General features: G+C 48.3%; 1 protein-coding gene and 1 long non-coding RNA gene across 27 annotated transcripts in view; one reads left to right on the top strand and one right to left on the bottom strand.

Annotated features, from left to right (window-relative positions):
• Window positions 1-7,374, bottom strand: part of LOC103347791 (uncharacterized) — a 39,577-nt gene extending 32,203 nt beyond the window's left edge. The window contains exon 1 of the long non-coding RNA XR_011380062.1: window positions 6,934-7,374. This is a non-coding gene — a long non-coding RNA (uncharacterized lncRNA). The remainder of the gene's footprint in view (window positions 1-6,933) is intronic.
• The window catches only part of NFIB (nuclear factor I B), a 483,250-nt gene that overhangs the window by 228,907 nt on the left and 239,552 nt on the right, over window positions 1-14,791 (top strand). For 9 of the 26 annotated variants that reach the window (XM_017341233.3, XM_008254709.4, XM_070052256.1 and 6 more), the window contains exon 1: window positions 10,075-10,777. The exons of 12 other annotated variants lie outside the window; for them this stretch is intronic. In XM_017341233.3, the coding sequence (XP_017196722.1) occupies window positions 10,748-10,777 (30 nt within the window). In that variant the 5' untranslated portion in view covers window positions 10,075-10,747. Of the gene's footprint in view, window positions 1-1,826; window positions 2,418-9,699; window positions 10,778-14,791 lie in introns of those variants that run through there. 5 more of the 26 variants (XM_070052226.1, XM_008254696.4, XM_070052280.1 and 2 more) reach the window with 4 other exon arrangements.

Here is a 14,791-nt window from a genome sequence, read left to right as displayed (position 1 = left end):
GGCTTTCTGTGGCACACTGGACAAGTTTTAATATTTGACAACACTGCACATGTAAAATGCTCCCTGCTCCACCCTAAATCATTTTTTATTCAGCTGTATTAGATTTTCATATTTTATATTTGGTTCCTTAGTACTAAATGTGATTTACTTGACCATGAATGGAAATCCTAGAATGGAAACAGATCTGTTTGTTACCCACTTGAATTGACTGAATTATAGCTATACTAGCCTGAGTAGTTAAAACTACCTAACTCAGAGCAAGATAGATGTTGAAAATTAATTTTCCGTGGGAAGTTATGGCTGAGTGTGGAGAGACATTTTGTGTCCACCCCACCTCCTCCTATCATTAATCTCCCTTCCCAAAGTTACATGACTATCCTTATTTTAGATAGATTCTAATGCTGTGTTACTTTTCTCAGGCCAGAAATTGGGAAGTGTTAGATTTGCAGGGCAACAACCCATTTTTAAGCTGGGCATTTCTGAAGTCTAATTTGGTCAATCCACTTGTGAGTACTCTGAAGATGCGCAGACCTGTTATTCACATATGAGCATCTATATACTGTGCATATATGTTTGCATGCAGGGGCGGGGGTGAGGTGGGAGGTAATGAGGCCGAAAGTCTTGTTTTATAGAGTGCGTGGTAGGAACTATGCACCTGACCAATGTTGTTTAAGTTCTCTAGGTCTTTGAGGGTAAACATAATTGGGATTAAAATACTGCCATGCTCACATTTACTAGAAAGATAAGAACAATGCATCTGGAGCCATTCTGGTCTCAGTGGTAATCACATAATTGAACAGGGTTTTTAAGAGGATATTGGAAGCTACTGTTATCTGTTATGCAATTACATAATTAGTCAGGATCTCTGTAATAAAATCTTCTCTAAACACACGTGGGTTAGTACTAAGCAAGTACTAAGCTGCTGTTGTATTTTTACTTTTAATACTTTAAAATCAAAATTATGTCAACTTATTTGAAGCAGTAAGCATTACTTTAGCACCCAACTACAGATACTTATAATGAAAACAATCAGATTAAAAACTAAGCGCACCCCCCTCCCCCCAAAAAACCCCTTCTACATATATCCAAGTTTCAGCAATGCTGCTCCAAACGTCAAGCAGAACTCTAGTTCTAGAGTGTTTGCATGTGTGGATCCCGGGGTGGAGGATTTCCTTGGTGGTGGCTGTGTCACCTATCCCTAAGCTACCATCGCATTTTTTGACATTCCCATGGGTGCATATAAACAGAAGTCAAAGTGCGGACGCGCTCTCCTCTCTCTGGTCGTTTTGATAACGCTCTGAAGCGTGCCACGTTTCAGGACTCCCTTCACACGCAAACAAACGTGGCCTGCTGCTGTTGAGGCCCGCACCGTGGCGGGAAGTCTCCGCAAGTCCCTAAGCTGCAGCGTTGGGCTTATTTTAAGGTCTTCGCACGGCCGTCCCGCCGCGTTCCCTCTCCCGCACACCTGCGGAGGGGGCCCCTCGGCAGCGATACGCGGCCCACGCACAGTCGGGGAGCACAAAGGCGCGCGAGCCAGGGCACCCCAGCACAGGCTCGCCCTCGCCAACCCCTGGCCCCCCAGCCGCTGCACAAACACCGGAGCCGGCCCGCAGCCGCGCCAGCCGACCCACTCCCACCCGCCCCGCGCTCGCGAGGGCCGCCGCCACACCCACCCGGGCCGGCTCCCGCCTCCCCGGGCGCGCGGGCGCCCTGATGAATATGCATCGCGGCGCGCCCGCCCTCGGCTCCTCCTTTCGGTTTGCTTCCCGCCGCCAGGCGGAAGCGAAGAGCCGCGCTTCCAGCGCGCCTGGGCCGGCCGGGGCGGGGCGGGGCAGGGCGCGCGGCGAGCGGGAGAAAGGCGAGCCAGGCGCGGAAGGGTGAGCGGCTGGGTGGCGGTTCCGGGGCAGCCCCGCAGCCGGCCAGGCCAATCCGAAGGCGGGGAAGGGGCGAGCGCGGGACCCTGCGGCCGCGCCGGCTAACTCTGCCCCGCGCAACCCCCACCGCCGGAGCAGCCCCGCTAAAACAACAATAAAAGCCCCCAAACACACGCACGCACGCACGCACGCACGCACTCTGGACGGCGTTCAAGTCAGCCACGACAGTCTTCTGCAAGTGAGGGCAAGGAAAACCGGATCTCCGCACCCAGGGGCTGGATGCTTTTGCACTTGACTTTGACCGCCTTTTCTTCGCGGGCCGAGAATTGAGGCAGTGCAGAAATCATAAAAGTGTGAGACTACTCCCGGATCGCTTTTTTAAAAAACAAACAAAAAAAAAAAACAAAAAAACTAAGCACAAAAAGCGACACCAAAACAACCCCAGAGAAAAGCCACAACTCTACCTGAGACCCGTGAAGTCAGCGGCCCAGGGTTCTGTCCCAGACTCAAGATCTCTTTAATTTAATGCAATACAGTGCAATGGTATGTGATTTTGCAACGATGGGTTTTATTTGCTTGTCTTATTCGTCCTTTGCATTCCCACCCCAGCACAGATTTTTTTTTCTCCATTTGTGCGTTGCAAAACTTTTTTTTTTTTTTTGTAAATCATCACTTTCCTAAATGTCATTTGTGCTTTACAGGTCTGTGTGTAGTGCTGGAGTTCCAGAGCTAATGCAAATATATATTATTATATGTATATTTTTAGCTTTGGCAACTCGAGTACATATGCACACTTTTATGGCGGGAATCGGTGGATAACATCGTGAGACCAAACAGTGTGGAATTTGGCATTTTTCCTACTTCAGTTCCTTTCTTCCTGCTTCCCCTCCAATGCTGGAGAAAGTTATCGTACAAAGTATACTTTAGTTGTAGCTTGTGGCCCTTTCTCTCTTCTTGAAGCATTGTTTTCTTCATTTTAAGGTATAGCTCTGTTGCATATTCTCATGTAAAAATGTCTTTAAAAAAAACAAAGAAAAATAATGTAAATACTATTTAGGTCTGATGGGTGTGTTGGAGTTTTTAAAATTGGTAATCGTTTTGAAGTTTAGTCCCCTGCCATGTACCCTGAAGTTACAGCATCGAGTGATCAGTCCTCCTGCTGCCCCAGTCCCTTAGAAAAAAAGATTATGATAGATTTCTTCCCACTCATGTGAATACTTTTTATTCCCACCCTGCTGGTTTTTGCTCTAGGATATCCCTCCTCCACCACCCCCTGCCCGATTTGTGTGTGTTTCTGTGTGTCTGTGTGTCTGTGCGTCCATCTGCCTTTCCCTTGTCCTCTCTTTGCCAGTGTGTCTGGGACACATTTTAATGCATAATATCCCATCCATTAAGTTGTGCTTGAATGCAGAGTGTGAGAGGACTGGGCAGCTTTCAGGTTGAAGGGGGCGGGGAAGCCAGTTTCGACTTTGACACAAGATGCCGAAGTGGCGTGATTGGAATTATTATTAGGGCTGTGAACATGGCCATCTTCTCCTCTGGTTGGAAGAACTGCCGTTGAACTTGAGACAGGACAGAGGAGATCTCCAAGTCTGTTCACTCCCCTCCCCCCCGCCCCCAAGTACAGTAGCTGGCAGGGAAAAGGCGCCAAAATACACAAGATTAACTCTGACTCTCTTTGAGCGGCTCTTAGAGCACCATCCTTGGTAACTTTAACTTCAACAGGCAGGAAAAAGTTAACTTTTGAACCCATACTTGAACAGACATTTAAATCGGCCCTAACATGGAAGAAGTCCAGAAAGTCACACACACATGCTTCTGTGGTTAGGAAAGAATGCACGTGTAAATAAGCAGGCTGCGTGTGTGTGTATGTGACTGAGGAGTTCAAGATTTAATCAAAATCAGAATGACTGTGACTTTCAAGTGCGTTCTTTCTCCACACCGGGAAGAGCACGGGGGAGCTAAGGAGCTGACCTTTAACCAGCCTAAGTAAAAACTGCAAAGAGTTGTGAAACACAAAACGTTGTGGTTTCCACTTTTACATTTGAGGTTTGATGTTTTCATTTAATGGTATGAGAGATGGGGAAAGCTGCAGCGCTGAAAAGTCCCTATTAAATCATACGTGGGCAAAGGTCAAGCGCTCCAACTCACTGATACAATATACTGCAGATTCCTGCCTAAGTGATGGGGAGCACAGGAAAAAGTGCTTGGGCAATAAAAGTATCAGAACGGTAATTACCCTCCGTGGTTGGGACTGCATTCTTGGGCACTGGGAAAAGGTTTTTACTGGCCCTGATGAATTTTAAAGCCGAGTATTGTTGAAAGCTATTTTAATAGGAAATTGATTAGCTGACTGTTTCGTACAATAAATGGTGACAGATTCATTGTTTGATGTCCAAAATAAATTGCTTTTATTCTTTAGCAGACATAGGCATCCATTTAATTTTAATAGGGTCAGACTGAGCAGCAGCATAATTTTGAGTGATTGTGATATCACAGACATCTGTAACTTTGTTTTCAGAGTTTGTGACATCACACAGTTTGACGATATTATTGCTTTGAAATTTATTAGCTTGTCGCGCTGTTAAAATGTTTCAGATACATTCAGAGATAAAGTTTACTGAACACATATTCTGTACAGGCCCAGTGATTTGTGTTTTCTCCTTGTAATTATATAATTGCTTCCTAAATTCTAATTTGAAAGTTAAAATGCACAGTTCTGTTGTTATGCATTGTTTTCTGATTTTCAAACAGTAGCGGTTTTTAAAGGAAGAATTAGGGCAAGGTGCAGAAAGTTTGAGTTGTTTTACAGTGCACTTCTTACACTGAGTACAGGGTGCAAAGACTCCTGGGCCATTTTGGACAGAGCTTTGTACCTGTCTGATTTGATATGTCACACAGACATGTGTGGCTGGGCAACAAAAATCAGTCTGAGTGTAGAAATAAAATGACAGTGTAATTTTAAAGGTTAGCTATTTAGAAAAAGGGCAATATTGTACCTGCTCTCATCAGCAGAGAAGAGGCTGCATGTGAGGGTGCCTGTTTCCTTCGGAGTATTATGAATGAAGGGAGGCAACTATTAGGATTGTTAAAGTTTCAAATAAATGATGGTGCAAAACTTCTGTTGGCTTTATAATCCGGAGAGCAACTGTCTTCTGCAGTTGGGAATTTCTGTAATGAACTGGCCTCACTCATTTCTGCAGGGGCAGAAACTGGCTATCCTGGATGGAGGAATATAGCCCAGTCTGTGCTTGGGTTTGGAGCTGTAACTTGTAAATGTGCCTTAAATGTAGACACACGTAGTGGGGCTTTTTTTAAAAAAAAAAAAAAAAAACAGTTGAGTACAAGCATTTCAGCAGTGGCATTATTAATAGCGTCATTTTTCTCGTTTAGTTTTGTCCTCAGGGGACACCAAACAGCTCCCAGAGGAGGGGAAAAAAGTCTAAGATTATTTATTCATTTCAGTGAAAGGAAAAGGGCTGGCGGGAGGGGTGGGGAAACTTCACTGCTTGTGAATTCCCCAGTGGGGAAAAATTGCTACCCTAATTTGACAGTAGTAGTTTAAGGGCCCAGAGAGTTGGGCATGATTTTGCAATTCCCATCAAGTGCAGGCAATTTCGGTACTTGTTGGTTGTTTATATATGCATTTTTTAGTGGATTTTTGGTATTCCTCCTTGTGGATATAAATTTGTGTTTTCCAGGCTACACATGTATGATTTTTGTGGTTCATTTGGAATAAGGATAGGTCTCTGGGCATGGTGGAGTGGATATTAGCAGTTTTGCAGGCCTGTTTCCTGGGGTCAGGAGGTCATCTGTCTCTTTTGTATTTAGTTTTTAAATATTGATATTGGCGATGCAGCTAGGGTGTGTGGAATTGCTGAGCCTCCTTGCAAATCACATGCAAAAGCTAAAAAAAAAAAAAGTCTTGGGGGTTTTGAAAATGACAGCTTTGTTAAATGCCAAGAAACCTTTTAAGAAAAACTGCAGAGAATTTGCAACCTGTAGCTGCAGTTCCTCTTCTAAAAGGTAAAAAGAAAAACAATATTAGGAGATACCTGAGATGTCAGCCTCCTCTCTGGAGGTAAGCAAAAGGCTCAAATTGGGTCACAAAATACTGATTTTCAAAGATAAGGTTGGAGTTTGAAAAGTCTGGTCACCTGAGGCACTGTTACTGCTTTTAGATATCAGTACAGCTCTGGAGGGTTCTAAACTTTTCCCCCTGCAAGGGGCATGGCTGATATAGGAGGAGATCTTTAGGAACAGTGAATTATCGGATTTTCCTGTTGCTAAGCAGAGACCCTCACTAGGGCAGGTTTTGGGGGGGAAATGCAAGTGGCTTGTCATGCCAGTGCTTTAACCCTTTCAGTATGGGAGGGAGAGGAAGGGGAGTTTGGGAGAAGTAAGTTGCGAAGTCTATTTAGCTCATTTTGTTAGTATTTGAAGATTTTCAGATACTGAAAAACCCCTCTTAATACCATGGCACAGATGTGCTGGAAAAAAAAAAAAGGGGTGGGTAGGTGGAGAGTGAATAAACTCTGTGTACTTTCCCAGTTCCTCCTGCTCACTCTTCTACCTGGGACTTCAAAGACTACTTCTCAAACTAACCTGGTAGACAGGTGTAGTGCTGAGAAGCCGGCTGTCCCACGCACCCAAATCCACCAGTCTCTCTTTACAAGAGTCTCCTAGAGTTCTTCCTAGATAAGGCCTGCAGTGACCTTGGCACTGGCTGGAGAAGAAGCTGTGCTGTGGGGGCTATCCTGAAAGATCAAGACCCCAAGGGCTGAGAAAGCCCTATAAACAGAGCACCCCCACAAACCCTCTCTTCCAGGATATCTCTTGCTCCTTTTTGGTTTTCCTCACCTCACCATTACTGCTTTCTCATTTTCCTTTCTCTTGGAAACAAATCCAAACCAAAAACTACCAAGCATCCTCCATGGCCAACAAAGTGTCCCCCAGCCATAAGCACCCTACGCACAGGCGGGACACCTGCGAGACATCTGAAACCCCTAAGTAATGGGCCTGGGAGGCCCCGGCCACCTTCCCTTCTCTGGGGTCTTACCTGGGTCTGCCGCTGCTTCTTCGCCCTTGGTGGATGATGCTGCAGCTTTTGTGGGCTCTTCTGTGTAATGGTTGTCAGTTTTTCGTTTTTTGTTTTGTTTTTGTTTTTGTTTTTCCTTTTCTAAGCTTGTGAGCAACTTTTGGATGCAACCTAGCTTGGGTGGCAAGGGCACATGATGTCTGTTGGGAAGGGAAGCTAACAAGGGGGCAGGAGTAACACCCAGGGTGTCTGGAGTCACTTGTCCAGGAGCTCAGCACTGGGCCTCTTTGCCAGGGGACAACGGCTGGTTCTGGGCTCTGTGGCTGAAAGGAGAGCTCTCTGGGTGCCAGGATTGCACTGGGGGTGGCGTGGGGAGGAGGGAGGGAGGGAGGAAAAGAAGGAGGGAGGGAGAGAGATGGGCCCTGGATTTTTAAAGAGACCCCGAAATAATGGCTTCTGTAAGAGTCCAGGCATTCAAAGAGGTGTGCTCAAGGACATGAGAGCGTTCGTGCCAAGGGGAATGTCTTTTATGGTAAATTAACTCCAGTTAAATTGAATATTTGTTCAAAGGGAAACTCCAGTAGTTAAAGATGGTATTATCACTTGAGCTTCCCCGCCCCCTCCGCTCAGAGGCTGCCCAGGGTTCGAAAGGGATGCAGCGCCCGGTGCAGTACAAAGTGGTGCTTTGGTTTTTTTTTTCCTACCTCCCCCCCACCCCCCACCCCCCCGCTTTTAAAATCTAAGACGAGGTTGCTTAAAATGTCTGAGAAACGAGTGTTTATTTGGATTAACCCCGGCTGCCACCTCGTTGTCTTTCATCTAGAAAGACTGTCAACTTTATCCCAGCTTTTCAAAAAAGAAGAAATGACCCGCACAAAGGAAATTAACGTTGTCAGTAAAAGAGGAGGGCATTTACCAGGGTGGGGGCGCCTGGGCCCTCAAGGGTTAACTCGGGGACTTCAGGCAGTTTTGCGACTTTACCTGTCGTCCGGGGCCCGCTGCGCCCCTCCTGGGCCCCGGGCCCCCCGCCTCCCAGCGCCTTTCTTTCTCCGGCCTTGGGTTTACGGGGGCTGCAGCTGGTAGACTTGGCAAGCTCGCCTCATTAAGAGCCCTCTTTGAAAACCGACTGTGTTTGAGCATTTCCCTAATGAGGACAGGACGGGGTTAAAAAGTGACCATTTCATGGTTGACTTGAACCTGCCTACTTTTCTTGATGTGTCCTTGTGAAACGCTTGGTGTGGACAACTCCCACTTGGTGAAGGAAAAAAGTCACTGGTCCTTTCGGGTCCGCAGGAGGCGGTGTGTGTGGGGGTATGTGTGTGAGACGGCGTGCAGAAGCGGGAGAGACCCGCGAGAAAGTTGCGGGAAACCACTGCGGGGGCCTCCAGACACCCGAACAGCAGCCCCGCGGGCAGCCGGGCGGCCCGGCCAAGAGGTGGGAAGGAAGGTGGAGGCCGCTGCAAGGCTCCTCCCGGCCCCGGCAGCCCCGCTAGGTGGGCGCGGAGCCCTAGGCACTCACTTTTCCTTTCTCCATTGTCTGGGCAGCCTTTGATTCCACCTTCCCTCCCTCGCCCCTGCAGAAAGAACACCGGAATTTGGGGGCTGGCGCGAGTGTGAGCCTGAGCGTCAGCGGGTGCCAGGCAAACCGCCGCCCTCCACACCCCCTCTCCAGCTCATTCACTCGGCCCGCAGCACCGGCGGGTGGGGGCGGGGCGGCGGCGCGGGCGCCCGGTGGCCCCGGCCACTGCGCTCCGGAGAGCCGCGGCGGCACCGCACCCCGCGCGTACCCGCGCGCCCCGCCCCGCCTGCGCCCCGGCGGGGAGGGAGCCGCTTTCCGCCGGCGCCCCGGGCCCTGGGGGGTGGGGATTGGGAGCGGGCCAGCGGGGCCGCAGGAGGAGGAGCGCTGAGCGGGGCGCAGGGAGGAGGAGGAGGCGGAGGAGGCGGCGGCGGCGGCGGCTCCGCCGGTCCTCCCGCTCCGAGCGAGGCCACGTGCACCGGGCACCCCCAGGGAGGGCGGCAAACCGCGGCGCGCCGCTTGGGCGCAGCTGCCTCGGGCGCGAGCCCGCGTTGGGGAGACCAGGAGGACCCCACACCCCTCCCGACCAGCGAACGCGCACTCGGGGCGGGCGGCTAGGGGCTGCGCGCTGCGCCCCAACTACTTGAGCCCAAGTTCGCTCAGGCCCGCTCTTCCTCGGCCTCCCCCTCCTAAGCTGGGACCGCGCCCGCCCTGGGTGCGAGGGTCGGCGCCCGGCCCCAGGGTGGCCTGGGTGTGAGGGAATTTTCCACTCGTTCCTTTCTCGGGCCCAGAATGGCTCAGGGCTTCTTCTCCTGGACGTCCCGCGGCTTAAAGTGTCCGCAGCCAGTCCGAAACACCTCTTCCAGGGCGGGCGTTTGGGGGTGCGTGCGTGCGGTGTGGCGAGGGGGTGGGGGGCGGAAAGAAGAGCTGTGGGGAAGAAAAAACAGAAGTCATGGTTCTGTGGCTCCGGTATGATACCTCTCACGAATAAGAGAGCGAGGGAGCGAGGGAGCGAGGAGCAGGAGGAGGAGGAAGGTGGGGGGCGGGGGTGTGGAGAGGCTGGTGCAAAAGGAATGCGCGTTTGCAGGAGGAGGAGTAAAGCGATGATTGTGTAATTAAATAATAAAACAATCCTTAAGTCTGATTTGGAGAGAGCTCGAGCGGGGTCCAGAGGGTGGAACCGGTGAATTTTTCAACTTCCAAGTTTTGCAACGAAAGAAAGCGAGAGAGGGAGGGGGGGAGAAAAAGAGCCCAGAGCAGAAGAGAGGAGTTTGAAGCCGAGCGGGAGAGCGAGATTTATCGTTTGGGATTTTTCTGGAGATCGCTCCCCCCTGGGCTCTGGGCCGCAGCGGTAGCGGCGGCGGCGGCGGCAGCAGCAGCAGCAGCAGCAGCGGCAGCAGCAGCAGCAGCAGCGTCCTCGCTGGGCCGGGTCAGACGCGCGGCGCGGAGCGGCACGGCCAGGCGGGCGGGCGGGCGCGGAAGAGCGGGCGGCGGCGGCTGCAGCCCGGGCCCGCGCGCGCCGCAAGCCTCTTCCGCCCCGGAGAGCTGCGCTCACGCCCCCTCCCTCCCTGAGGCCGCTCCCCGCTCCCCCCCACCCCTCCCTGCCCCCACCCGGCCCTCTCCCGCGCGCGCCCCGCCACCCGCGCGCACTCGCTCGCGCTCCCCCTCGCGCACACACACATGGTCGGCTCGCGGCAAAGTTTCGCCTGCGGCCGCCACTCCAGGATCCTGCCGCAGTGCTCCGGGCTGTAACCTTGAACTTTCCCAGCGCGGTGACACATTCTCCTCGCTCTCCTCCCGCCCGCCCTCTCGCGCCCCCCTCCCCGCCTTTTTTGAAAAAGCATTTCACCACCCGCTGCCGCCACCACCACCACCACCACCCCGATCCAACCCGCACCGAACCTTCCCGCACCCCTAAGCCCCCCACATCACCGCCGCCACCACCACCACCATCAACAACAACAACTGCACAACAGAAAACAAACCCCAAACCCAGGCGAAAGGCAGCCGGCGGCGGCGGCGGCGGCAGCGGCGGCGGCGGCGGCGGCTCGGCGGGCAGGGCCGGCGCGCGCGGACGGCAGGAGGGCTCGAGGTGTAGATTGGATTTCACCCCGGGAAACGCAGCGCGCCCAGCGGACTCGAAGCTTGGCTATTTAAGGAGGACTAGGTCTGAGGTGAAGTTGCGGGGATCCGGCGCTGCGCCCCGTCCTGACCGATCGCGCCGCGGGGCTCCGATGACTGTAACATGAATAGATGAAATTCTCGCTTCTGGAAGATTTTCGTGGGCATCTCCGGGAAAGTGCGTTGTAAGGCGAAGTCATGATGTATTCTCCCATCTGTCTCACTCAGGTACATGTCTCGGTCGCTTTCTCCAGCTTTCTCTCCGGCCCCCAAATGCCTTTGTGTTTGGTTTGGTGGCTCTTCATCGTGCGGAATGTTAACAGCTTTCCCCCCAAACCTCCCAGCCTCAGGGTCTGGGGAGAAGTGCCCCGGAGTTGCAACGGGCTTTGCGGGGCGGCGCGGGAGCCGGCGTGAGGGCCCTAGCCTGAGGCCACCGCGCGCACCCACCGAGACCTGCGACTTTGGCACGCGGAGCGGGCGCCGGCCCGCCCGGCACGGCCGGACGAGGTTGCTGGGGGTAGGTAGGACTGGAGCCCGCAGCCAGGAGCCCCAAGCGTTAGCCCCTTACGCGGCGCCCCGAGTGTGGGCTGCGGCACCGCATCCCCGCCCAGGGTGCCCGCTGTTGCTTTGGGCCGCTCTCTCTCTCTTGCGCGCGCGCGGAGGCGGACTCGGGCTTCAGAGCAGCTTTCGGGGCACTGCCCATGAACTTGGCCGAGGGGACGCCGGCGCGAGTCTCTGTGCGCGCTCTGGACTCCCCTCCAAGGATGGGTGGGTGCCGAAGAAGAGTCTGAGGTTGCGGTCCTGAGACCCATTCCTTCGCTTTCTTTGGGGACCGGATGCCCTGGTCCGTGGTGACCCACACACTCCGGGGGTGTCGAGCGACCGCATCGCAAGGGCGGTCTTGAAGTTGACACAAGTTAGTTGGTTGCGGTGAATGTTAGGGACTTTCAGAACATGTTCACTTTGTGGAGACCTGTTTACTTGGCGATATTTGGGGAGTATTTGATAAAGGCATAAAGTAGTGTTTGAAAGCGTAAGGCTTTTTTTTTTTAAACTTTGAAAATTGTCCTAAAACCTAAGGAACAATGTTAAGAAATAAAACACTGGTTATATACTTTGAAAACAGAACACAATTTCTATCACTCGCAACCAGACAGTCCGCATGGAAAAGTGGCGAGAACTAGCAGACTTACCTGGGGGCAGTTTTCACCGCTGCCTGACGAGCTCACTAGGTATCTAGCGCAGAACAGTTATTTGAAGCAGCATTTTAAAGCTTTAAAAGAAACGGGCAGTTTACTTCAGTTTTGAGAAGTGCGTGGCAAGATTGGTAATAGATAACAATTCTCTTTGACACTGGCATGAAAGTAAACAGGTAACGAAGTGTTGGCTAGTCTTGGGGATGTTAAATTTTTTTAAAGTCTAATATGATGCATTTTTACAATGGACAAATAATTAAGATTTCAATTGTATGACAATTAGAAGCTATTGTGATTCAAAAGGACTAAGGCATTCATAAATTGTGAATGAAGATGAAAACAATGATAAGGCTTATTCAGTGATTGGATACAGTCCTGTAGCTTTTTGGCTGACACATTTTTTATTGTTTATATTTTGTTTGGCATCTGAGTATGATTAACTTAGATATGGCTATTTTAAGCAAGTAAACGTGCACTTTAATTTAACAAAACTAGAAAAAGGAGTTGCCCAGCCATTTGTATTTTAAAAGCTGTGAATGACAATAACCAATAAGCATGATAAGATTGTTTCAGGTATAACGAATTGCTTTTAGGTGCAAAAGTTACCTTTAATATTTACCCATTGGCCAGATATTTTTCTCTTTCTGGGAAACCACATCTATTTGATATTATTTTTACACTGAGATAAAAGAAAACAAGTTACAGTAAGCTTTTCACTTACAAAGCACAATGCAGTTATCACTTATTCTCACGTGTAAAGAACCAAATAATTGTGCGTCTTTCAGTATTTATATTTCCAGTGTTGACTTTTCTGAAACACTGCTAGCAAATTATATTGCATTTTTACTTTCCTCTATGTGTGTATGTAAAAAAGCCACTAGTTTTATCTCAATTTTTCCTAAGTTAAAAGTAAACATTGCAGCATTGTGACATATGGAATGTTAGGAGCATATACGCAGCATAATCACTCAGCTACCACATTAGGATTCAAGGATACATACTTACAACACTAAATCATAATGACTAATATTCTCTACTGTGTTAATAATAGAATGCTAGGCTGATGTATCAAAATGGTTTTGGGGATTGAAGGCCTATACCAACGAGGGAGTTTTGGCTTTAGGATTCTCAGCTAATCCCTGTGTGACTTTATAGGGAATGTAAGGTGTTGCAAAAGTGAGGGTACATTAACAGTGTTACTTTTGTGTCAGATCCATGGTTTAGATGTGCATTTGGAGAACCCTGATAGCTGTAGCTCAACCTGTTTTAGTAGATGCAGACAGAAAATAAAGTGATGTTGTTAATTTGTTGAAAACTTCAAAAAGTATCTTTAGTTGCAAAAAGGTAGCTAGGGTTTAGAAAGAACCTTACTTTAAAAAGAGCTACCATGAAAGTGGATATTTAGCAAAATGGTATGCTGCAGTAGTAGTACATCAATATAAATCGGTATTTATACATCAGTATACGCCAGATATTAAAGGAAAATTCAGAGCCATCGGATTTGATTTAATATTTGCTTTTTTAAGGTACAGTGTAAACTCTTAATTTACATTGATTTTTTTTCTTCTGTTGTCCTTCAAGTTCTTAAGGTATATTTTATTCATGGTTTATTGTTGCATAGCGATGCTTCAAGAACACCTCGTATTTACTCTCCCACCTCTATATTGTTCTAGTTTTCCATCCCTTTTATGCAGAAAAATAAATATGCCTGCTAGAATTAAGACTATTTACTTTTACAATGGAAAATTGTGGCTTGGTTATTTTATCAATTTAGTCCAACTAAGGAACTTTTAAAAGGGAAAGAATTACTGAACATCAGTGCATTTTAATAAAATCTGAGAGAGTAAGGTACACATTACTTTTGTATAGAGCCATTTGATCTTTAATTGCTAATGTGCTTTGCTACTTTAAAAACATTTTTGTAATTGTTAGAATTACTGTGATAACCCATTATTTACAACATTTGAATGCCTTAGTAACTTTTTTAAAAAATGAGAACAGTTGTTATGTTCCATATTCCATGTCACTTATAACCCTTAGGAATATATTGCTACTCAATATCAGGAAACAGTTACATTTTGAAGATGACATTTAGACATGTCAATGCAAAAATGTACGTGACATAACAAATCTCCACTTAGAATCCTTTTGGGGGGTATGTCTCCTTGTCAAATCAGTGTGTCACTTGAAAGGAGTCCACCTAACAGTGAAGCCCTGAAATATATTAATAAGGCAAATTGGCAGCCTGAGAGAGTTTGCCACTTCTGTTAATCAATAAAGAAAAATGGATGTTTTAAAACAGTATTTGGCATCACTGATAGCAAACTCAAGGTAACCTTAGAAAATAGTGTTTTCTTTGCAATTGCTAACCATTTCCAAATTCAACATTCCTATTTGCATTCTGGTTGTTTAAAATTATCTATTAAAATTTTGAGATTTGTTCTGTGAAAGAAAATATGTCTGGCCTAATATTGAGACTTAAGCAAATTTAATCAAAACTGTGTTTGATGTCTTTATAAGAAAATGAAATGCCAGTGAGCATAGTACTTCAGGACATAAGTCCCTAAATGTTACTGAAATGTTTAATATCTTTAAAATAATATTGCATTCTATTAAACATGGCAAGTGTAAAATGAGTGATACAGTGCTTCCCTCCCTCCTATGTGCTCTCTACAGTCTGAAGTTTTTAGTTTATGAGTGCATATATGCATGTTTTTTAGTCATATCAATAAATCATAGTAAAAGTCAGATTATAGGAAGTGAGTTCCCCAAGCACATTTAAGTCCACATTTCCTTGAGCAGGCTTTCCTTTTGCATATATTTTGAAGGGGGATAAACAAACTTTTTGTAGTTAACAGTGAAAGCTAAAAGCATGGCATCAGAAAGTGTGTGGAGATAGGGAGGTCTTATCATGGGCTGTGGTTGCTGTGAGCAGGGCTGCCTTCCCACACAAAGAACAGATTGTGGTTTAACTCTTTCCATGGCCTAGTTTAATGTGCTCGCATAGTAACTGAATTGTTCAAATCTCTGCTGGAAACTACTGATC

The sequence above is a fragment of the Oryctolagus cuniculus genome, chromosome 1, assembly GCF_964237555.1.
Source record: "Oryctolagus cuniculus chromosome 1, mOryCun1.1, whole genome shotgun sequence".
Lineage (NCBI taxonomy): Eukaryota > Metazoa > Chordata > Mammalia > Lagomorpha > Leporidae > Oryctolagus > Oryctolagus cuniculus.
This window is presented reverse-complemented; position numbering and strand designations above follow the sequence as displayed.